The sequence below is a fragment of the Salmo trutta genome, chromosome 24 (assembly GCF_901001165.1).
Source record: "Salmo trutta chromosome 24, fSalTru1.1, whole genome shotgun sequence".
In the NCBI taxonomy this organism is placed as follows: domain Eukaryota; kingdom Metazoa; phylum Chordata; class Actinopteri; order Salmoniformes; family Salmonidae; genus Salmo; species Salmo trutta.
In genome coordinates, this window is record NC_042980.1 from 49,709,473 (window position 1) to 49,733,770 (window position 24,298).

The following is a 24,298-nucleotide window of genomic DNA, read 5'->3' on the forward strand; positions in this document are numbered from 1 at the left end:
CCATAAAGGGAACAGGGTATGACCCATAAAGGGAACAGGGTATGACCCATAAAGGGAACAGGGTATGACCCATAAAGGGAATAGGGTATGACCCATAAAGGGAACAGGGTAGGACCCATAAAGGGAACAGGGTAGGACCCATAAAGGGAACAGGGTAGGACCCATAAAGGGAATAAGGTATGACGAATGTGACCAACTCACCTCAGACTTCTCCTTAATACAGGGGAAGGCTGCTCCTACTTGAGGGTTTCCATTGCGGGCGTAAACATACCTCACCACAGCCACCATCTTGAGGTCATCCAGAGCGCGGATCAGACCTGAGAGAGCTACACCTGCATGCTGACATCACACAGACAGACGGACGGGACGGGACAGGACAGGACAGGACAGGATAGGACAGGAAATAAGTATGAAGACAGGGCATCCCTTGATTCAATAACATCCGGTCACTATTCTCACCTCGTCATCTTTAGGGGCGAACACCTTGAGGACCTGAGTCCCCACGAACTGGTGTCTGCTGATCTGTAGCAGAACAATACAGGTTAGAGGGGCTGTTGGTCTGTAGCAGAACAATACAGGTTAGAGGGGCTGTTGGTCTGTAGCAGAACAATACAGGTTAGAGGGGCTGTTGGTCTGTAGCAGAACAATACAGGTTAGAGGGGCTGTTGGTCTGTAGCAGAACAATACAGGTTAGAGGGGCTGTTGGTCTGTAGCAGAACAATACAGGTTAGAGGGGCTGTTGGTCTGTAGCAGAACAATACAGGTTAGAGGGACTGTTGGTCTGTAGCAGAACAATACAGGTTAGAGGGGCTGTTGGTCTGTAGCAGAACAATACAGGTTAGAGGGACTGTTGGTCTGTAGCAGAACAATACAGGTTAGAGGGGCTGTTGGTCTGTAGCAGAACAATACAGGTTAGAGGGACTGTTGGTCTGTAGCAGAACAATACAGGTTAGAGGGTAGAGTAGCAGAACAATACAGGTTAGAGGGGCTGTTGGTCTGTAGCAGAACAATACAGGTTAGAGGGGCTGTTGGTCTGTAGCAGAACAATACAGGTTAGAGGGGCTGTTGGTCTATAGCAGAACAATACAGGTTAGAGGGGCTGTTGGTCTATAGCAGAACAATACAGGTTAGAGGGACTGCTGGTCTGTAGCAGAACAATACAGGTTAGAGGGGCTGTTGGTCTGTAGCAGAACAATACAGGTTAGAGAGGCTGTTGCTCTGTGGCAGAACATTACAGGTCAGAGGGACTGTTGGTCTGTAGCAGAACAATACAGGTTAGAGGGGCTGTTGGTCTGTAGCAGAACAATACAGGTTAGAGGGGCTGTTGGTCTGTAGCAGAACAATACAGGTTAGAGGGACTGTTGGTCTGTAGAAGAACAATACAGGTTAGAGGGGCTGTTGGTCTGTAGCAGAACAATACAGGTTAGAGGGGCTGTTGGTCTGTAGCAGAACAATACAGGTTAGAGGGACTGTTGGTCTGTAGCAGAACAATACAGGTTAGAGGGGCTGTTGGTCTGTAGCAGAACAATACAGGTTAGAGGGGCTGTTGGTCTGTAGCAGAACAATACAGGTTAGAGGGACTGTTGGTCTGTAGCAGAACAATACAGGTTAGAGGGACTGTTGGTCTGTAGCAGAACAATACAGGTTAGAGGGGCTGTTGGTCTATAGCAGAACAATACAGGTTAGAGGTTAAAGGTTAAACCTATTGAGATATAATCTCTTTTGTAAGAAGAGACCTGTTCAATTGCATTGAGAGCAATTCCCTCCCTCCACTTGATAAGACTACGGTTACATCCCAAATGGCACCCTATTCCCTATAGTGCACTGGTCCAAAGTAGTGCACAATATAGGGTATAGGGTGGCGTTTGGGATGCAAGCCTATATGGTTTTTGTGAGTCTGTTTGACAGGAAACAGCAGCTATATTACCATGCTCTGTTTGGTGAAGCCCAGCACAGCAAAACTCTTCCCATCCGTCTTGTACTTCATCTGGTCCTGGTCAACTTTAGAGAAGGGGACGATGTCACTTCCATAACGATACCCTTTAGAGAGGAGGAGGAGGAGGAGGGGAAGAACAGAGGAAGAGTGGAGTTAAACCCTTTAGAGAAGGGGACGATGTCACTTCCATAACGATACCCTTTAGAGAGGAGGAGGAGGAGGAGGGGAAGAACAGAGGAAGAGTGGAGTTAAACCCTTTAGAGAAGGGGACGATGTCACTTCCATAACGATACCCTTTAGAGAGGAAGAGGAGGAGGAACAGAGGAAGAGTGGAGTTAAACCCTTTAGAGAGGAGGAGGAGAAGAACAGAGGAAGAGTGGAGTTAAACCCTTTAGAGAGGAGGAGGAGGAGGAGAAGAACAGAGGAAGAGTGGAGTTAAACCCTTTAGAGAGGAGGAGGAGGAGGAGAAGAACAGAGGAAGAGTGGAGTTAAACCCTTTAGAGAGGAGGAGGAGAAGAACAGAGGAAGAGTGGAGTTAAACTCTTTAGAGAGGAGGAGGAGGAAGAACAGAGGAAGAGTGGAGTTACACCCTTTAGAGAGGAGGAGGAGGAAGAACAGAGGAAGAGTGGAGTTACACCCTTTAGAGAGGAGGAGGAGGAGGAGGAGAAGTCAAAGGTTTCTTGAACCTTGTTAAAAAGTACGACTGAGCGGATGGCAGGAACCTGGTATCACACCCAGCTTTACTTCCTGATTTCTCTCACCTTGAATGGTGTCGTCCTTCTGTACCTCGGTCTCTTCGTCATCATTGAGACAGTAAACTACATCTCTCTTTATGTCGTCTTTCTGGTGTGTCTGAGCATCTACCACCGACCACGACTTCCTGGGTCTCTCCTCACATACCTGCAGGGGACAGACAGTCACAACACGAATTCACATCTCCCAGTTCCTGCTTCAGGGACAGTCCGTCAGAGTAATAAGATCGGCCCCTTCCCCTGGACGACGCGTTCGGCCCCTCCCCCGGACGCGTTCGGCCCCTCCCCTTCCCCTGGACGATGTGTTTGGCCCCTCCCCCGGACGACGCGTTCGGCCCCTCCCCTTCCCCCGGACGACGCGTTCGGCCCCTCCCCTTCCCCTGGACGATGTGTTCGGCCCCTCCCCCGGACGACGCGTTCGGCCCCTCCCCTTCCCCTGGACGATGTGTTCGGCCCCTCCCCCGGACGACACGTTCGGCCCCTCCCCCGGACGACACGTTCGGCCCCTCCCCCGGACGACACGTTCGGCCCCTCCCCTGGACGACGTGTTCGGCCCCTCCCCTGGACGATGTGTTCGGCCCCTCCCCTGGACGATGTGTTCGGCCCCTCCCCCGGACGACAGTAGTGTACTATATAGGGAATAGGGTGCCATTCGGGACACAGAACTCTACTTACTGCTTTGTAGCCAACAATCTTGATGGCCAGAGAGCTGCCGATGGTCAGAGTACAGGGCCAGGCCATGGGTCTCTTCTCAACCCGTTTAAATACTGACAACTTCTCTATAGCGTCACTGCAACAGAGAGGAGAAAACACTGACAACTTCTCTATAGCGTCACTGCAACAGAGAGGAGAAAATACTGACAACTTCTCTATAGCATCACTGCAACAGAGAGGAGAAAATACTGACAACTTCTCTATAGCATCACTGCAACAGAGAGGAGAAAACACTGACAACTTCTCTATAGCGTCACTGCAACAGAGAGGAGAAAATACTGACAACTTCTCTATAGCGTCACTGCAACAGAGAGGAGAAAATACTGACAACTTCTCTATAGCGTCACTGCAACAGAGAGGAGAAAATACTGACAACTTCTCTATAGCGTCACTGCAACAGAGAGGAGAAAATACTGACAACTTCTCTATAGCGTCACTGCAACAGAGAGGAGAAAACACTGACAACTTCTCTATAGCGTCACTGCAACAGAGAGGAGAAAATACTGACAACTTCTCTATAGCGTCACTGCAACAGAGAGGAGAAAACACTGACAACTTCTCTATAGCGTCACTGCAACAGAGAGGAGAAAACACTGACAACTTCTCTATAGCATCACTGCAACAGAGAGGAGAAAATACTGACAACTTCTCTATAGCGTCACTGCAACAGAGAGGAGAAAATACTGACAACTTCTCTATAGCGTCACTGCAACAGAGAGGAGAAAATACTGACAACTTCTCTATAGCGTCACTGCAACAGAGAGGAGAAAACACTGACAACATCTCTATAGCATCACTGCAACAGAGAGGAGAAAATACTGACAACTTCTCTATAGCGTCACTGCAACAGAGAGGAGAAAACACTGTCAGAGCTGGACAACCTCAGTCTCTGAAAACACATTAGAATATAGCCTCAAACTCAGAGCTTTGTCCCAAATGACTCCCTCCAGGCCCCCCTCTACCAACCCTATAGGTCCCCCTCTACCAACCCTATAGGCCCCCCTCTACCAACCCTATAGGCCCCCCTCTACCAACCCTATAGGCCCCCCTAGACCCCCCTCCAGGCCCCCCTCTACCAACCCTATAGGTCCCCCTCTACCAACCCTATAGGCCCCCCTCTACCAACCCTATAGGCCCCCCTCTACCAACCCTATAGGCCCCCCTCTACCAACCCTATAGGTCCCCCTAGACCCCCCTCCAGGCCCCCCTCTACCAACCCTATAGGCCCCCCTAGACCCCCCTCCAGGCCCCCCTCTACCAACCCTATAGGCCCCCCTAGACCCCCCTCCAGGCCCCCCTCTACCAACCCTATAGGCCCCCCTAGACCCCCCTCCAGGCCCCCCTCTACCAACCCTATAGGCCCCCCTCTACCAACCCTATAGGCCCCCCTCTACCAACCCTATAGGCCCCCCCTCTACCAACCCTATAGGCCCCCCCTCTACCAACCCTATAGGCCCCCCCTCTACCAACCCTATAGGCCCCCCCTCTACCAACCCTATAGGCCCCCCCTCTACCAACCCTATAGGCCCCCCTCTACCAACCCTATAGGCCCCCCTCTACCAACCCTATAGGCCCCCCTCTCCTAACCCTCCAGGCCCCCCTCTACCAACCCTATAGGCCCCCCTCTACCAACCCTATAGGCCCCCCCTCTACCAACCCTATAGGCCCCCCCTCTACCAACCCTATAGGCCCCCCTCTCCTAACCCTCCAGGCCCCCCTCTCCTAACCCTCCAGGCCCCCCTCTACCAACCCTCCAGGCCCCCCTCTACCAACCCTCCAGGCCCCCCTCTACCAACCCTATAGGCCCCCCTCTACCAACCCTATAGGCCCCCCTCTACCAACCCTCCAGGCCCCCCTCTCCTAACCCTCCAGGCCCCCCTAGACTAACCCTCCAGGCCCCCCTAGACTAACCCTCCAGGCCCCCCTCTACTAACCCTCCAGGCCCCCCTCTACTAACCCTCCAGGCCCCCCTAGACCCCCTTCCAGGCCCCCCTCTACCAACCCTATAGGCCCCCCTTGACCCCCCTCCAGGCCCCCCTCTACCAACCCTATAGACCCCCCTCTACCAACCCTATAGGCCCCCCTCTACCAACCCTATAGGCCCCCCTCTACCAACCCTATAGGCCCCCCCTCTACCAACCCTCCAGGCCCCCCTCTACTAACCCTCCAGGCCCCCCTCTACTAACCCTCCAGGCCCCCCTCTCCTAACCCTCCAGGCCCCCCTCTACTAACCCTCCAGGCCCCCCCTCTACTAACCCTCCAGGCCCCCCTCTACTAACCCTCCAGGCCCCCCTCTCCTAACCCTCCAGGCCCCCCCCTCTACTAACCCTCCAGGCCCCCCTAGACTAACCCTCCAGGCCCCCCTCTACCAACCCTATAGGCCCCCCTCTACCAACCCTATAGGCCCCCCTCTACCAACCCTATAGGCCCCCCTCTACCAACCCTATAGGCCCCCCTCTACCAACCCTATAGGCCCCCCTCTACTAACCCTCCAGGCCCCCCTCTACCAACCCTATAGGCCCCCCCTCTACTAACCCTCCTGGCCCCCCTCTACTAACCCTCCTGGCCCCCCTCTACCAACCCTATAGGCCCCCCTCTCCTAACCCTCCAGGCCCCCCTCTCCTAACCCTCCAGGCCCCCCTCTACTAACCCTCCAGGCCCCCCTCTACTAACCCTCCAGGCCCCCCTCTACTAACCCTCCAGGCCCCCCTCTACTAACCCTCCAGGCCCCCCTCTACCAACCCTCCAGGCCCCCCCTCTACCAACCCTCCAGGCTTCCCTAGACTAACCCTCCAGGCCCCCCTCTACTAACCCTCCAGGCCCCCCTCTACTAACCCCCCAGGCCCCCCTCTACTAACCCTCCAGGCCCCCCTCTACTAACCCCCCAGGCCCCCCTAGACCCCCCTCCAGGCCCCCCTCTACCAACCCTATAGGCCCCCCTAGACCCCCCTCCAGGCCCCCCTCTACCAACCCTATAGACCCCCCTCTACCAACCCTATAGGCCCCCCTCTACCAACCCTATAGGCCCCCCTCTACCAACCCTATAGGCCCCCCTCTACCAACCCTATAGGCCCCCCTCTACCAACCCTATAGGCCCCCCTCTACCAACCCTATAGGCCCCCCTCTACCAACCCTATAGGCCCCCCTCTACCAACCCTATAGGCCCCCCTCTACCAACCCTATAGGCCCCCCTCTACCAACCCTATAGGCCCCCCTCTACCAACCCTATAGGCCCCCCTCTACCAACCCTATAGGCCCCCCCTCTACCAACCCTATAGGCCCCCCTCTACCAACCCTATAGGCCCCCCTCTACCAACCCTATAGGCCCCCCTCTACCAACCCTATAGGCCCCCCTCTACTAACCCTCCAGGCCCCCCTCTCCTAACCCTCCAGGCCCCCCTCTCCTAACCCTCCAGGCCCCCCTCTACTAACCCTCCAGGCCCCCCTCTACTAACCCTCCAGGCCCCCCCTCTACTAACCCTCCAGGCCCCCCTCTACTAACCCTCCAGTCCCCCTCTCCTAACCCTCCAGGTCCCCCTCTCCTAACCCTCCAGGCCCCCCCTCTACTAACCCTCCAGGCCCCCCTAGACTAACCCTCCAGGCCCCCCTCTACTAACCCTCCAGGCCCCCCTCTACTAACCCTCCAGGCCCCCCTAGACCCCCCTCCAGGCCCCCCTAGACCACCCTCCAGGCCCCCCTGGACCCCGCTCCAGGCTCCGGTCAGAAGTACTGCACCAGATAGGGACTAGGGTAACATCTGGAACACAGACCCCCCCCTCCTGGCCCCACTAGACCCCCCCCCCCCCTAGACCCCCCTCCAGGCCCCCCCCCTAGACCCCCCTCCAGAAGTACTGCACCAGATAGGGACTAGGGTAACATCTGGAACACAGACCCCCTCCAGGCCCTCCTCCAGGCCCTGGTCAGGGTAACATCTGGAACACAGACCCCAGTGACTTCCTACCTGAAGGTGTAGACTTCCTCCAGACCGTCGTCTTCATCCAGAGACATCATGACCTGCTTGGTCATCTCCAGGCCCTGCTGCTGCTCTGCGGACAGACCTTTACCCCCGTCGGGGGGTTTGGAACCCCCTCCATCTACAGGGAAGGGTAGGCTGGAGAAACAGAGGGGTCAGTTTGGAGTCACTCCATGGCTGTGTCCCAAATCGCCAGAGCCTGGCCAAAAGTACTGCATTATACAGGAAACAGGATGCCATTTCAGATGAAGCGCTAATGTAGATGCATTCAATGGTTCCATGATATATGCCAAGCCATTAGAGATCTCTACAGTAGAATAACACATACAGTGGTGCAAAAAAGTATTTAGTCAGCCAACAATTGTGCAAGTTCTCCCACTTAAAAAGATGAGAGAGGCCTGTAATTTGCAAATAAATTCATACAAAATCCTACAATGTGATTTTCTGGATTTTTTTCTCTCATTTTGTCTGTCATAGTTGACGTGTACCTATGATAAAAATTACAGGCCTCTCATCTTTTTAAGTGGGAGAACTTGCACAATTGTTGGCTGACTAAATACTTTTTTGCCCCACTGTATATACACACAAGAACTGCAGAGTGACTCCGGATCTCTTCAGGTTGCCTATGATAACGTCCAGCTGGTCAGGACTGCTCGGCGTGTTCAGGTCTGTGAGCAGGACGATGTTCTGACGCTCATATCTCTTTCCCCTGAAGAACAGTCAAACACAACCAAGTTACATAGGAAACGTGATCACGCGTGAACCACCAGATCACGCGTGAACCACCAGATCACGCGTGAACCACCAGATCACGCGTGAACCACCAGATCACGCGTGAACCACCAGATCACGCGTGAACCACCAGATCACGCGTGAACCACCAGATCACGCGTGAACCACCAGATCACGACACGGCAGCTCCTCCTATGGTGTCCTTTCTGTCATCTACAATCATTCTGATAACACTTGACTTGACACCCAGCGTCATAATCTGTCATAACAGCTGACAACTAAGGTCATAACCTGTCATAACAGCTGACAACTAAGGTCATAACCTGTCATAACAGCTGACAACTTGTCATAAGGTCATAACCCTCACAACCCATATATTTACACCTGTTGTGACATATATTGCGTTATTTTATAGCCCATCAGACCAAAGGGTAAATTTCCACTGGTCTAATGTCCAACGCTCGTGTTTCTTGGTCCAAGCAAGTCTCTTCTTCTTGTTGGTGTCCTTTAGTAGTGGTTTCTTTGCAGCCATTCGACCATGAAGGCCTGATTCACTGAGTCTCCTCTGAACAGTTGATGTTGAGATGTGTCTGTTACTTGAACTCTGAAGCATTTATTTGGGCTGCAATTTCTGAGGCTGGTAACTATAATGAACTTATCCTCTGCAGCAGAGGTAACTCTGGGTCTTCCTTTCCTGTGGCGGTCCTCATGAGAGCCAGTTTCATCATAGCGCTTGATGGTTTTTGCGATTACACTTGAAGAAACTTTCAAAGATCTTGACATTTCCCGTATTGACTGACCTTCATGTCTTAAAGTAATGATGGACTGCTGTTTCTGTGCTTATTTGAGCTGTACTTGCCATAATATGGACTTGGTCTTTTTCCAAATAGGGCTATGTTCTGTATATCACCCCTACCTTGTCACAACACAACTGATTGGCTCAAACACATTAACTTCTTTGGGATAGGGGGCAGTATTTTCACGGCCGGATAAAAAACGTACCCGATTTAATCTGGTTACTACCCCTGCCCAGAAACTAGAATATGCAGATAATTCGTAGATTTGGATAGAAAACACTCTAAAGTTTCTAAAACTGTTTGAATGGTGTCTGTGAGTATAACAGAACTCATATGGCAGGCCAAAACCTGAGAAGATTCCATACAGGAAGTGCCCTGTCTGACAATTTGTTGTCCTTCTGTTGCATCTCTATCGACATTACAGCATCTGTGCTGTAACGTGACACTTTCTAAGGCTTCCATTGGCTCTCTAAAGCCGCCAGAAAGTGGAATGGGGTGTCTGCTGTCTCTGGGCAAAGTATAGGAGCAGAGTTTGTAAGTGGTCAGCCTGGGGACTCGCCATGTTTTTCTTTCAGTCTTTGAATGAATACAACGACTCCCGGTCGGAATATTATCGCTATTTTACGAGAAAAATAGCATAAAAAATGATTTTAAACAGCGTTTGACATGCTTCTAAGTACGGTAATGGAATATTTCGATTTTTTTTGTCACGAAATGCGCTCGCGCGTTACCCTTCGGATAGTGACCTGAACGCACAAACAAAACGAAGGTATTTGGATATACCTATGGATTATTTGGAACCAAAACAACATTTGTTGTTGAAGTAGAAGTCCTGGGAGTGCATTCTGACGAAGAACAGCAAAGGTAATCCAATTTTTCTAATAGTAATTCTGAGTTTACGTGACCCCGAAGTTGGCGGATGTCAAAATAGCTAGCCGTGATGGCCGAGCTATGTACTCAGAATATTGCAAAATGTGCTATCGCCGAAAAGGTATTTTAAAATCGGACATAGCGATTGCATAAAGGAGTTCTGTATCTATAATTCTTAAAATAATTGTTATGTATTAAGTAAATTCACCGGAAGTTTGCGGTGGGTATGCTAGTTGCTAGTTCTAAACATCACATGCTAATGTAAAAAGCTGGTTTTTGATATAAATATGAACTTGATTGAACAAAACATGCATGTATTGTATAACATAATGTCCTAGGAGTGTCATCTGATGAAGATCATCAAAGGTTAGTGCTGCATTTAGCTGTGGTTTGGGTTTATGTGACATATATGCTTGCTTGGAAAATGGCTGTGTGATTATTTGTGTCTATGTACTCTCCTAACAATCTAATGTTTTGCTTTCGCTGTGAAGTCTTTTTGAAATCGGACAATGTGGTTAGATTAACGAGAGTCTTATCTTTAAAATGGTGTAAAATAGTTGATTGTTTGAGAAAATTGAATTGTGGTATTTTAGTTGGTTTTGTATTTCGCACCGTGCGATGCCATTGGCTGTCCTCAACAGGTTAAGGAGGAAAGAAATTCCACAAATGAGCTTTTAACAAGATATACCTGTCAATTGAAATGCATTCCAGATGACTACCTCATGAAGCTGGTTGAGAGAATGCCAAGAGTGTGCAAAGCTGTCATCAAGGCACAGGGTGGCTACTTTGACAAACCTCAAATATAAAATAGATTTTGATTTAACACTTTTTTGGTTACTACATGATTCCATATGTGTTATTTCATAGTTTTGATGTCTTCACTATTATTCTACAATGTAGAAAATAGTAGAAATAAAAACCCTTGAATGAGTAGGTGTGTCCTAAACCTTTGACTGGTACTGTATGTGTCATGACAGTGTTATGACCATATAAATTATGACAAGTTATGTCAGCTGTAACATGTGTCTAGTAAAATCTTACCCTAATAATACATTCATCAGATGTTTTTATCCAAAGCCACTTACAGTCATGCATGTATAACTTTTTGTGGGATGGTGGGAGCGGGAATTGAACCCACTCTCCCTGCATTGCAAGAGCAATGCTCGACCAACTGAGCTTACAGAGGATTTGCTTGAGGAAGCCAATTTGGTATTCTATTATCAAAGTAGAGATATTTTGTTTCACTTTCACACAGAATGATCTAGCTATGTGAAACAGATTACTTACAGAGTTTCGTTCTGAAGCAGGTCCATGCACACAACGAGAGCATCCAGCCCTGAGCCAACGGCGGTTAAGGAAATAAGTCAGTTAACAGCAATACAGTTTATCAAGGTCAAATACAGACCTAACGATTCACACACACTGACAACGGCCTAACAGCAGAAACATTTATTTAGCTCGTTTCCTATTAAATTAATAGCATAAAAGAACTGAAATCATTATATATAATAATGACAAAATAAATGTTTCTGCCTAATATATATATATACATACACACACACACACACACACACACATATATATTAGGCCCTCTACACTAGACTCATTGGTTTAAAAACAGCATGTCAACAGTGCCGTCTACTGAAGGAGTGAGCTGTGTTCTGTGGTCAGTCAAAGGAAGGATACAGTCAGCCTGTTGACTCCCAGGGTGCACATCATTCTGGATCTCTTCCAGCAGCTCAAAGTTTGGGATCATGAGTTGGCGGTGTACTGAGATGTTCTGGTACTGGCCGTCTTTAGCTAGGTTGTTCTTAGTGTTGTCTGACCCAAACAGCACCAGAGCCAGCTCATCTTTGTTCTCAGCAAACACCTGCAGGAAAGACAGACCCAAATGACAGCACATTCCCCCTACATATTGCACTACCGCTCTGCAGTACGCTCTGCCGAGGTACTGCAGAGCGTTCTCAAAGTGGGGCCTGCCGAGGTATTGCAGAGCGTTCTCAAAGTGGGGCCTGCCGAGGTACGGGAGAGCGTTCTCAAAGTGGGGCCTGCCGAGGTACTGCAGAGCGTTCTCAAAGTGGGGCCTGCCGAGGTACGGCAAAGGGTCCAGCGCTTTTTTTTGGCCAAGGGATTCATGGAATAACTTTAGGGTCTAATATAGTATTATTCATCCTCAATGTATGTTCTCAACCCTGGGGAACAATGTTTTATTTTTGTAATTCTTTGCCTCATGGCAAAATGTGTAGATTTGAAGGATATTAGCCTGAAAACTGCAACATTTTCTCTCCAATGCCAAGATCCTTTAAAAATGTTCCTTCCCAGGGCTGGAGACTTGGTTTGCAGATCAAATACATAGCTGGAACCCTGATTAAGATGGTCACGCCCTAATAATTTAAAAGATCGCGCAGAAAACCAGGTGTTTTAATCGGCGTACGCTTCCCTCGATTTTAACCATACGACAGTTAAGATGGCGTACGGTCAGAGTAAGTTGTTTACATGACTACCGCAACACCCGGCCTTCTGACAATCAGCTTAAAATATTGAATTATTAGTGTGCATGTAAATATATTCATTGAGTTCTAACACGAATGACAACAGAATTCTCGGTACCTGAATTAAGTTGACAACCAGAATCCTCCTCTCACAAATTCCTTAGTCTGCTGCTACATCGTTGTGGACGTATGACAGTTAAGGTTTTACCCCCCTCTTCTTCGCCTCAATTTCGTGATATCCAATTACAATCTTGTCTCAACGCTGCAACTCCCCAATGGGCTCGGGAGAGGCGAAGGTCGAGTCATGTGTCCTCCGAAACACGACCCACCAAACCGCGCTCCTTAACACCCACCCGCATAACCAATGAGTCGGAGGAAACAGTTCAACTGACGACCGAAGTCAACCTGCAGGCGCCCGGCCCACCACAAGGAGTCACCAGAGCACACAATTGTGCATGATAGAGAATAACGTGTGGATCTACTTCTAACATTTACATTACATTTACATTTAAGTCATTTAGCAGACGCTCTTATCCAGAGCGACTTACAAATTGGTGCATTCACCTAACAGAGTGATGTTGCACCCTGCTGAATAAACTCCTGGGTGTTTTCCCTGGTGGACGGGAGGTTCCCTAGTTCTATACATCTGTCCTGGTGACCAGGAACCAGGAAGAGCTTGCCTGCTAGCTAGCCATCCATCGTCGCATCTGACGAGCTAACTTAGCTCGGCTAACGGGCTGATAAAAAGCAGTGACTAAACATTTGAATTCAAAATTCATATGAAAATAAATTAACATAATTTGGTGAATAAATAAACGTAATACTCAGTTTGCCATCAATTCCTTAGTTTGGTGAATTTCCGCTGTGTCTCAAGGTGTTATGGGATAGCCTCCCCGGCAAAGAGAATGAAAAAGTATGCTTCCCCATGCTTGACAGACCTCCCAAGTACGCTTATAGACACTTTTCCAGTACAGGACTAACTGACGTCAAGCCATCACCATCTACGCCCACTCAACATAGCCTAGATTTACGTTTTAGTTACTTCAAAATAAAACTTGGGTTCTCATACGCGTACTCCCTACATGCTCTAGACGGAACACATGTAACTTCCGTACTCGCTATACGCTCTGGAAAGAACACAAGTATGCATTTTGGAACACACCCACAGTTTCTTTATAAAAAATAATCCCAATAATGTTTAGTTGATTGCTCGCTTCCTCCCTTGTCTCCTTCTCAAAGCACATTGGAGCAAAAGATCTGGAGGTTCCTCCCCTCTGATCTTCTCATCCAATGGGTTTCGAGAAGGACGAAAGAAGAGAGAGGACATGAGGAATCTAGGAAATACATTTGGAGATTCACCCGTTGAATCAGAGACAGTACCTGGCGCTGAACAAACTTCTGGATGACTTTCTTGGCCAGTTGGAAGGGCGTTTCCTGTCCCGGGGCAGAGTTGGACATGGAGAAACCCACATCCAGACACAGAACCAACGCTGTCTAGTTTAGCAACACAGAGAGAACATACTTTTAATTATTCAAATACAATAAACCTACTGGTGTTGTGTTCTGACTCGTAGTTAGTAACGCATGTAGCCAGCAGCAGTTAGACCCATCCTTTGATCAACAGGGCTGTCTTTGTTTGGGACAACACAAGGGCAAGGCCCACTTAATCTCCAGAAGGGGGCAGGTTTACAGACACTAACACATTCCCTGGGCTGTATTCATTACACAGATTATGTTGGAAAACTTATCTTAAACAGAAGCAAACGGAATAGGGAAGGACCTACCTACATTCTCTCAAGTTTCAATGTCACATGCACAGTACTTCCTTGCCAGCTCTAAACCCAACAATGCAGTTGCAAAACTAAACGATCACACCCCTATGGTGTATTACGCCGATTCTAACGCGAAACGGTTTACTACAAACTGAGTTTTAATTGACAGATTCGGGTAGCTAAGACCTTCCCCGTATCGTTTCAGTTTGGTTGTTAAACGACAAAAGGTTTCCTGTCGCAAGACGTAATGAATACACCCCTGGATTGATGTGGCCATGGCGTAAATCACCAATATCATCACAAACAACTAACGTTAGCTAGCTAAAGTTCATTAGCTAACTTAGCTGAGTGATTCTAGTTAACTTACCGAGGACTAAACTCCACGGTGAAGAACTTCCTTCATTGGGGAGTTTAGTCCCTTAGTTAACAAACTAATGGAAAAATTCACTACTAAAATGTGAGGACTAGCATCTAGATATTAATTATTTTATAATTATCTAGAGTTCTTGAACATAAATAAATAATAGCTTGCAAGATATGAGTCAGTAAATCTCGAAGAACTTGCCTTCGCTGAACGCGCCATCTTGATTTCCTTTCCCTCGCCTTTTTATGAGTCCGGAGGGGAAACAAACGCCAGGTAGGAAAGGTTCCTACTAGCGAGGCTTCCATCCAATTGGCGACAGATTTTCATGCGAATATTCTACAATTCCTTATAAGAATAAGACCCGCATCACTGCACTTTCACCACCGTGTGAAATTCATTGTGAGTTATTTAATCTGTAGCCTAATAAACTCCAAGATTTCCCAAATCCTAGTGGGAGGACCACACACCATATCATCCCCTGACTCCAAGTTTCCTTCATTTTTTATTTTATTATTTTTTTATGTTTTTTATTTTTATTATGAACACAACAAATAAAAATAAAAAAACAGAAATATACAAACAAGAGTACAAAACCTAACAGTATTACATATCAAGATTAATTTTCAATTTGTTAAACACTTTTATGGTGCGTATTGCTTTTTTGTTTTTACATTTACTGATCATTTCAAAATAATATTTCAATTCTATCTAAAATATTGTGAAAAGGGGTTTGTTCTCTGCCCACTTCATTTTATGGACAAATAATCTTCCATGAAAGATAAACAAATTAACAATGAAAGTTAAATCAGGGTCCATATCATTTGGTTCAAAATAAAACATAATAAATGCACCTCTTAAAACATAGAGTCTTTCAAATTAACATTAATAGTTGTTTCTTTTCAAATAAAATCTAACTCACACCAAAATCTTCTGACATAAGAACAGTCCCAAAATAAATGGTCAAGAGTCTCTGAGTCACAATCACAAAATACACATTTGTTATCAATAGCTATTTTAAATCTGTGTATAATAAAGGACGTAACAGGGTAGATTCTATGAATGAGTTTGTATGATACTTATTTCACCTTATTAGATATACAATATTTACCAGATAACAACGAAACTTTGTTCCAGTTCACTTGTCCTAAGGCTGCAGTCCAGTACATTTTAGCAGAGGGAATAGTAACATTTTTATTTTTTTTATTTATTTCACCTTTATTTAACCAGGTAGGCAAGTTGAGAACAAGTTCTCATTTACAATTGCGACCTGGCCAAGATAAAGCAAAGCAGTTCGACAACATACAAAAACACAGAGTTACACATGGAGTAAAACAACATACAATCAATGATGCAGTAGAAAAAACAAGATTATATACAATGTGAGCAAATGATGTGAGATAAGGGAGGTAAAGGCAAAAAAATGCCATGGTGGCAAAGTAAATAAAGTATGGCAAGAAAAAACACTGGAATGGTAGATTTGTAGTTTGAAGAAAGTTAAAAGTTAAAATATAAATAATATGGTGCAAAGGAGCAAAATAAATAAAATAAATAAATACAGTAGGGGAAGAGGTAGTAGTTTGGGCTAAATTAAAGATGGGCTATGTACAGGTGCAGAGATCTGTGAGCTGCTCTGACAGCTGGTGCTTAAAGCTAGTGAGGGAGATAAGTGTTTCCAGTTTCAGAGATTTTTGTAGTTCGTTCCAGTCATTGGCAGCTGAGAACTGGAAGGAGAGACGACCAAAGGAGGAGTTGGCTTTAGGGGTGACCAGAGAGATATACCTGCTGGAGCGCGTGCTACAGGTGGCTGCTGCTATGGTGACCAGTGAGCGGAGATAAGGGGGGACTTTACCTAGCAGGGTCTTGTAGATGACCTGGAGCCAATGTGTTTGGCGACGATTATGAAGCGAAGGCCAGCCAACGAGAGCGTACAGGTCGCAGTGGTGGGTAGTATATGGGGCTTTGGTGACAAAACGGATGGCACTGTGATAGACTGCATCCAGCTTGTTGAGTAGGGTATTGGAGGCTATTTTGTAAATGACGTCGCCGAAGTCGAGGATTGGTAGGATGGTCAGTTTTACGAGGGTATGTTTGGCAGCATGAGTGAAGGATGCTTTGTTGCGAAATAGGAAGCCAATTCTAGATTTCACTTTGGATTGGAGATGATTGATGTGAGTCTGGAAGGAGAGTTTACAGTCTAACCAGACACCTAGGTATTTGTAGTTGTCCACAAATTCTAAGTTAGAACCGTCCGGAGAAGTGATGCTGGACAGGCGGGCAGGTGCAGGCAGCGATCGGTTGAAGAGCATGCATTTAGTTTTACTTGTGTTTAGGAGCAGTTGGAGACCACGGAAGGAGAGTTGAATGGCATTGAAGCTCGTCTGGAGGGTTGTTAACACAGTGTCCAAAGAAGGGCCAGAAGTATACAGAATGGTGTCGTCTGCGTAGAGGTGGATCAGAGATTCACCAGCAGCAAGAGCGACATCATTTATGTATACAGAGAAAAGAGTTGGCCCAAGAATTGAACCCTGTGGTACCCCCATAGAGACTGCCAGAGGTCCAGACAGTAGGCCCTCCGATTTGACACACTGAACTCTGTCAGAGAAGTAGTTGGTGAACCAGGCGACGCAATCGTTTGAGAAACCAAGGCTACTGAGTCTACCGATGAGGATGTGGTTATTAACAGAGTCAAAAGCTTTGGCCAGGTCAATGAATACGGCAGCACAGTATTGTTTCTTATCGATGGCGGTTACGATGTCGTTTAGGACCTTGAGCGTGGCTGAGGTGCACCCATGACCAGCTCTGAAACCAGATTGCATAGCGGAGAGGGTGCGGTGGGATTCGAAATGGTCAGTAATCTGTTTGTTGACTTGGCTTTCGAAGACCTTAGAAAGGCAGGGTAGGATGGATAAAGGTCTGTAGCAATTTGGGTCAAGAGTGTCACCTCCTTTGAAGAGGGGGATGACAGCAGCTGCTTTCCAATCTATGGGAATCTCAGACGACACGAAAGAGAGGTTGAACAGGCTAGTAATAGGGGTTGCAATAATTTCGGCAGATAATTTTAGAAAGAAAGGGTCCAGATTGTCAAGCCCAGCTGATTTGTAGGGGTCCAGATTTTGCAGCTCTTTCAGAACATCAGCTGAATGGATTTGGGAGAAGGAGAAATGGGGGAGGCTTGAGCGAGTAGCTGTGGGGGGTGCAGTGCTGTTGAATGCAGTGGGGGGAGTTAGGTGGAAAGCATGGCCAGCCGTAGAAAAATGCTTATTGAAATTCTCAATTATAGTGGGCTTATTGACATAGTTGACATAGTTTCCTTATATACATGTTATTACATTTATAGTTTAAAATGTCAATTCCTTCTAGTTGTATTGAGGCTACAAAATCCTCAACAGTTGCACTTGGAGTATTGTTATATTCTCCTAAAAGAAGAATAGCACCTTTAGGGACAGCTCTAACAACCATTTGATACTCCTCTGGAGTGAATGTAACATTGTGCGTTCTAATAAATTCTGAATAATCATATAGTTGTCCATCATTGTTCAGTAATTATTTAACCCAAATAATGTTGTTGTCAAACGAGTTCTGGAAAAACAAAGATTTGTTTTTGTATTTTATGTCTTTATTATTCCAGATTGTATAGGGGAAAAATTGTGTTTGTACATGAGGTTCCAAGTTTGAAGTACTTGTTTATGAAAGTTTGCAAGCTTAATAGGCATTTTACGAATAGGGATTTTAAGAATCCTAGACCACCAATTTGTTGGAATATTAAATTAGGGATTATATTCCAAATGCAATCCTTATTTCTTAAATAGTTTTGCATCCATTTAATTTTAAATATTATATTAGAGGTTTTAAAATCCAGAGCATTCAACCCTCCCTCACCTTGGGTGCTACATATTACCGCTTTTCTTAAATAATGAGGTTTATTCCTCCATATGAAGTTAAATAATTTCGTATCAACCATTTTAGTTACTGACAGAGGAACCTCCAAGGCAAGGGAGGTATAAACTAATCTGGACAGACCTTCAGATTTTGATACAAGTACACGTCCAGATAAAGAAAGATCTCTTAATAACCAGGAGTTAAATCTCTTTCCATTTTTACTATACAACAGGAGAGAAAATTAAGTTCGCCCTTTCTTTCTGATCTTTGCTAACTGTAATACCAAGATATATGATCACATCTTTTACAGGGATATTACATACTGAGTTTAAGTCACATCTTTTCAACGCAAATAATTCACATTTCCTAATACTCAGAGATAAACCTGATACATGTGTGAAGGCATTAATACACTCAATAGCTTTCTTGACTTCATTATGATCGTTCCAAAAAATTGTGGTGTCGTCAGCCAATTGTGAACATTTTATCTCTTTGTCTTGTATCTGAATACCCCTAAAACTATCCTTATTTATATGAAGTGCCATAACTTGTGTGACCAATAAAAATAAGAAAGGAGAAATTGAACATCCTTGTTTAATTCCACGTCTAATGTCGAATCTTTGTGAAGTTCCATGGGATAATTTAACAGAGCTGTTACTATTATTGTAAAGTGTCTTAATTACACTTTGAAAATATTGACCAAAACCAAAAAAATCGAAGAGTCTCAAAAAGAAAATAATGTTCAACTTTATCAAATGCCTTGTAAAAGTCTACAAATAAAATAAAGCTATCTTCCATAATGTGGTCATTGTAGTCTATCAAGTAAAATACATTTACATTTACATTTAAGTCATTTAGCAGACGCTCTTATCCAGAGCGACTTACAAATTGGTGCATTCACCTTAAGATATCCAGTGGAAAAACCACTTTACAATAGTGCATCTAAATCTTTTGGGGGGGGGGGTAGAAGGATTACTTTATCCTATCCCAGGTATTCCTTAAAGAGGTGGGGTTTCAGGTGTCTCCGGAAGGTGGTGATTGACTCCGCTGTCCTGGCGTCGTGAGGGAGCTTGTTCCACCATTGGGGTGCCAGAGCAGCGAACAGTTTTGACTGGGCTGAGCGGGAGCTGTGCTTCCTCAGAGGTAGGGAGGCGAGCAGGCCAGAGGTGGATGAACGCAGTGCCCTTGTTTGGGTGTAGGGCCTGATCAGAGCCTGAAGGTATGGAGGTGCCGTTCCCCTCACAGCTCCGTAGGCAAGCACCATGGACTTGTAGCGGATGCGAGCTTCAACTGGAAGCCAGTGGAGAGAGCAGAGGAGCGGGGTGACATGAGAGAACTTGGGAAGGTTGAACACCAGACGGGCTGCGGAGTTCTGGATGAGTTGTAGGGGTTTAATGGCACAGGCAGGGAGCCCAGCCAACAGCGAGTTGCAGTAATCCAGACGGGAGATGACAAGTGCCTGGACTAGGACCTGCGCCGCTTCCTGTGTGAGGCAGGGTCGTACTCTGCGAATGTTGTAGAGCATGAACCTACAGGATCGGGTCACCGCCTTGATGTTAGTGGAGAACGACAGGGTGTTGTCCAGGGTCACGCCAAGGTTCTTAGCACTCTGGGAGGAGGACACAAGGGAGTTGTCAACCGTGATGGCGAGATCATGGAACGGGCAGTCCTTCCCTGGGAAGAGGAGCAGCTCCGTCTTGCCGAGGTTCAGCTTGAGGTGGTGAGCCGTCATCCACACTGATATGTCTGCCAGACATGCAGAGATGTGATTCGCCACCTGGTTATCAGAAGGGGGAAAGGAGAAGATTAATTGTGTGTCGTCTGCGTAGCAATGATAGGAGAGACCATGTGAGGATATGACCGAGCCAAGTGACTTGGTGTATAGTGAGAATAGGAGAGGGCCTAGAACAGAGCCCTGGGGGACACCAGTGGTGAGAGCACGTGGTGCGGAGACAGATTCTCGCCACGCCACCTGGTAGGAGCGACCTGTCAGGTAGGACGCAATCCAATACTAGTCGAATATTATTACATATATATGTCTGCCCTTCATAAAACCAGACTGGGTATCATCAATGATTTGGTCAAGACCTTTTTTAAGTCTTTCTGCAAAGATGGATGCAAGTATCTTTCCATCATTGTTCATTAATGGGATTTGGTCTCCAGATCCATTAATATTTAAAGATAAGAATATAACTTTATGATCAGTAACAATTGATGGTTCAATTGATACCTTGACTACAGAATTATCAAATGAATTAGAAATCAACCAGAAGTCAATTCTTGACTGTCTGGACATGTCCTTGTTACTCCAAGTGAATTCCTTTTTATCAGGATATTTAGATCTCCAAATATCGACTAATCCAAGACCAAGACATAGGTTATTAAACTCAGGATTAACTATGCAGGATCTTTTAGGAGGGGGATATCTGTCAATCATCACATTAGATTCAGAATTAAAATCTCCACCAAAGATAATTTTGATATCCTGAAATACACCTATAACTCTATTAATTTCTTCTTCAAATTCTTGAAATAATATCCTGTTGTTTGGTTTGTTGTTGGATGCATAAATATTCCCTAATAAAAACATTTCACTGTTGAAATTTACTGTTAAAATTAACCAACGACCAGAGTGGTGAGTCTTACTACCGATGACCTTCCCTTTAAATGCACCTCTTAAAACTGTTACACCTGCAGAGTGGTGAGTCTTACTACCGATGACCTTCCCTTTAAATGCACCTCTTAAAACTGTTACACCTGCAGAGTGGTGAGTCTTACTACCGATGACCTTCCCTTTAAATGCACCTCTTAAAACTGCTACACCTGCAGAGTGGTGAGTCTTACTACTGATGACCTCCCCTTTAAATGCACCTCTTAAAACTGTTACACCTGCAGAGTGGTTGTTGCCATATGATAACCAGATATCGTTACCCCATTGATTTTTCCAAAAAGATTGGAAGAACAAGCATGAGTCTCTTGTAAAAAGTAAAAGTCTCCATTAAACCGTTTGCATTACAGGAAAATAGCCTTACGTTTGAGTAAATTACGAATACCCCGGACACTAATTGAACAAAGAGATAAAAACATAAACTTCAACCAACAACCTTGTTATGCTAATATAAGCTTTTCCTAAGCATATGTAACTCAAAAGGATTTCCATCCCATTATTAACCTCTCCAACAAAAAAAATGTAAAAAAATATTGGTCATAAAATTACCAAAGTATTGTTACTCCCACAAGGGGGAGACATTGTGTAGACTTTACAATAAGCAGTTATTCACCTATAGTTAGTGTTTAGTTTACCAGTTCTCAGGTCAGCCTTTTCTCATTCAAGTGTTTGTGTACATTTTTATAATAAAAGGCTGCTTTTCACCTGGTAATCAGTTTTTTGGCCTGACAGTTCTGTCCGAGTTAGACTCTGGCTCTCACTCAAATGTTCTGATTTGGCCGCATTTCTTTCCCATCGATGAGCTGCAGCCACCATCAGCCACAGTTTCTCTCTTGTCACTTTGTCCGCTGAGGTCAGATCCTCCATGAACCTCCATTTTTGCTTGATGAGGAATTCACAATTCTTTGCTCGCCTCCAGAGAAGATCCCGTGTAGATCTGTTGGTGAACCCGATGATGGTTGTCCTCGGTCTCTTGTCTTGATCCTTAAGTCTTCCCAAACGATGGACGATGTCTACATTTTCCTGAAGTTTGGCTTTTGATTCGGGAATGACAGCTCCACAGATGTCAACCACTCTGCATTTGATGTCCTCACCTGCCTGCTCTGGAATTCCATGGAGCCTCAGGTTCCACCTGCGCTGGTGGCTCTCCGCCTCATTCACCTTTTGCTCGAGTTCAGCCACCTTCTTTTCATTTTCCTGGCAGATAACTTCCACTTTCTTCATGTTACTTTAGAGGGTTTTCACTTCTCCATAGATAAAGTCAACACATTTTTTAATGGCCTCAATTTTCATCGTATTCTCCCTAACCATGACCTCCAAGCCATTTGCCCTTTCATCTATCTTTGCTGTAAAAAGCATCACAATATTGTTTTCCATCTCAAGAAGTGACATACCCTCTTGGCCTCTCATCTTTCCCCCCTGGGGCTTGACTGGAGTGCCTGGGTCATAAGGTAAAGGCCTGAGCTGGGGAATGGAGTGCCGGGGTCGTAAGGTAAAGGCCTGAGCTGGGGAATGGAGTGCCGGGGTCATAAGGTAAAGGCCTGAGCTGGGGACTGGAGTGCCGGGGTCATAAGGTAAAGGCCTGAGCTGGGGACTGGAGTGCCCTGGTCATAAGGTAAAGGCCTGAGCTGGGGACTGGAGTGCCCTGGTCATAAGGTAAAGGCCTGAGCTGGGGACTGGAGTGCCGGGGTCATAAGGTAAAGGCCTGAGCTGGGGATTGGAGGGGCGAAGTTGTAAGCATTGTTGTCCGTGCTCACCGCATTTTCATCAGCCATAGCTGTATTTCCCCCCACAGTTACATTCTGAAGAGGAGTACCCAAAATCATACTATCCCAAGTTTCCTTCATATGATGGTTATTATATCAATATTTATACATTAAAGCATTTCCACTGCCATTCCCAGCATAATTAATTTTACAGACACAAATAGATCCCACCATGTCAAACTAACAAATTATCTGTCAGCATTTATAAAATTGTATTTTCCATCACAGCTGTCATTATTTTTTTATTTAAAAACATTTTATTTTTATATTTAACCTTTATTTAACTAGGCAAGTCAGTTAAAAAAAAATCTTATTTACAATGACAGTCTACCAAAAGGCAAAAGGCCTCCTGCGGGACAGGGGGCTGGGATTAAAAATACAAATACATTAAATATAAATATAGGACAAAACACCCATCATGACAAGAGAGACAACATAACACTACATAAAGAGTTATCTAAGACAACAACACAGCAAGGCAGCAACACATGACAACACAGCATGGTAGCAACACAACATGACAACACAGCATGGTAGCAACACAACATGGCAGCAGCACAACATGGTACAAACACTATTGGGCACAGACAACGGCACAAAGGGCAAGAAGGTAGAGACAACAATACATCACACAAAGCAACCACAACTGTCAGTAAGAGTATCCATGATTGAGTCTTTGAATGAAGAGATGGAGATAAAACTGTCCAGTTTGAGTGTTTGTTGCAGCTCGTTCCAGTCGCTAGCTGCAGCGAACTGAAAAGACGAGCGACCCAGGGATGTGTGTGTTTTGGGGACCTGTAACAGAATGTGACTGGCAGAATGGGTGTTGTATGTGGAGGATGAGGGCTGCAGTAGATATCTCAGATAGGGGGGAGTGAGGCCTAAGAGGGTTTTATAAATAAGCATCAACCAGTGGGTCTTGTGACGGGTATACAGAGATTACCAGTTTACAGAGGAGTATAGAGTGCAGTGATGTGTCCTATAAGGAGCATTGGTGGCAAATCTGATGGCCGAATGGTAAAGAACATCTAGCCACTAGAGAGCACCCTCACCTGCCGATCTATAAATTATGTCTCCGTAATCTAGCATGGGTAGGATGGTCATCTGAATTAGGGTTAGTTTGGCAGCTGGGGTGAAAGAGGAGAGATTACGACAGAGGAAACCAAGTCTAGATTTAACTTTAGCCTGCAGCTTTGATACAGTTGAAGTCGGAAGTGTACATACACCTTAGCCAAATATATTTAAACTCAGTTTTTCACAATTCCTGACATTTAATCCAAGTAACAATTCCCTGTCTTAGGTCAGCTAGGATCACCACTTTATTTTAAGAACGTGAAATGTCAGAATAATAGTAGAGAGAATGATTTATTTCAGCTTTTATTTCTTTCATCACATTCCCAGTGGGTCAGAAGTTTACATACACTCAATTAGTATTTGGTAGCATTGCCTTTAAATTGTTTACCTTGGGTCAAACGTTTCGGGTAGCCTTCCACAAGCTTCCCACAATAAGTTGGGTGCATTTTGTCCCATTCCTCCTGACAGAGCTGGTGTAACTGAGTCATGTTTGTTGGCTTCCTTGCTCG

At 45.8% G+C, this 24,298-nt stretch overlaps 1 protein-coding gene across 1 annotated transcript in view; it reads right to left on the reverse strand.

The window, feature by feature from the left end:
* LOC115161455 (X-ray repair complementing defective repair in Chinese hamster cells 5) overlaps window positions 1-14,698 on the reverse strand; it is a 29,416-nt gene extending 14,718 nt beyond the window's left edge. The window contains exons 1-11 of the mRNA XM_029712445.1: window positions 14,604-14,698; window positions 13,647-13,760; window positions 11,461-11,644; window positions 11,062-11,110; window positions 7,962-8,084; window positions 7,364-7,513; window positions 3,364-3,478; window positions 2,698-2,836; window positions 1,928-2,040; window positions 460-522; window positions 202-339 (exon numbers count right to left, since the gene is read on the reverse strand). Of these exons, the coding sequence (XP_029568305.1) occupies window positions 202-339; window positions 460-522; window positions 1,928-2,040; window positions 2,698-2,836; window positions 3,364-3,478; window positions 7,364-7,513; window positions 7,962-8,084; window positions 11,062-11,110; window positions 11,461-11,644; window positions 13,647-13,760; window positions 14,604-14,621 (1,206 nt within the window). The 5' untranslated portion in view covers window positions 14,622-14,698. The remainder of the gene's footprint in view (window positions 1-201; window positions 340-459; window positions 523-1,927; window positions 2,041-2,697; window positions 2,837-3,363; window positions 3,479-7,363; window positions 7,514-7,961; window positions 8,085-11,061; window positions 11,111-11,460; window positions 11,645-13,646; window positions 13,761-14,603) is intronic.
* Between the last annotated feature and the right edge of the window lie 9,600 nt (window positions 14,699-24,298).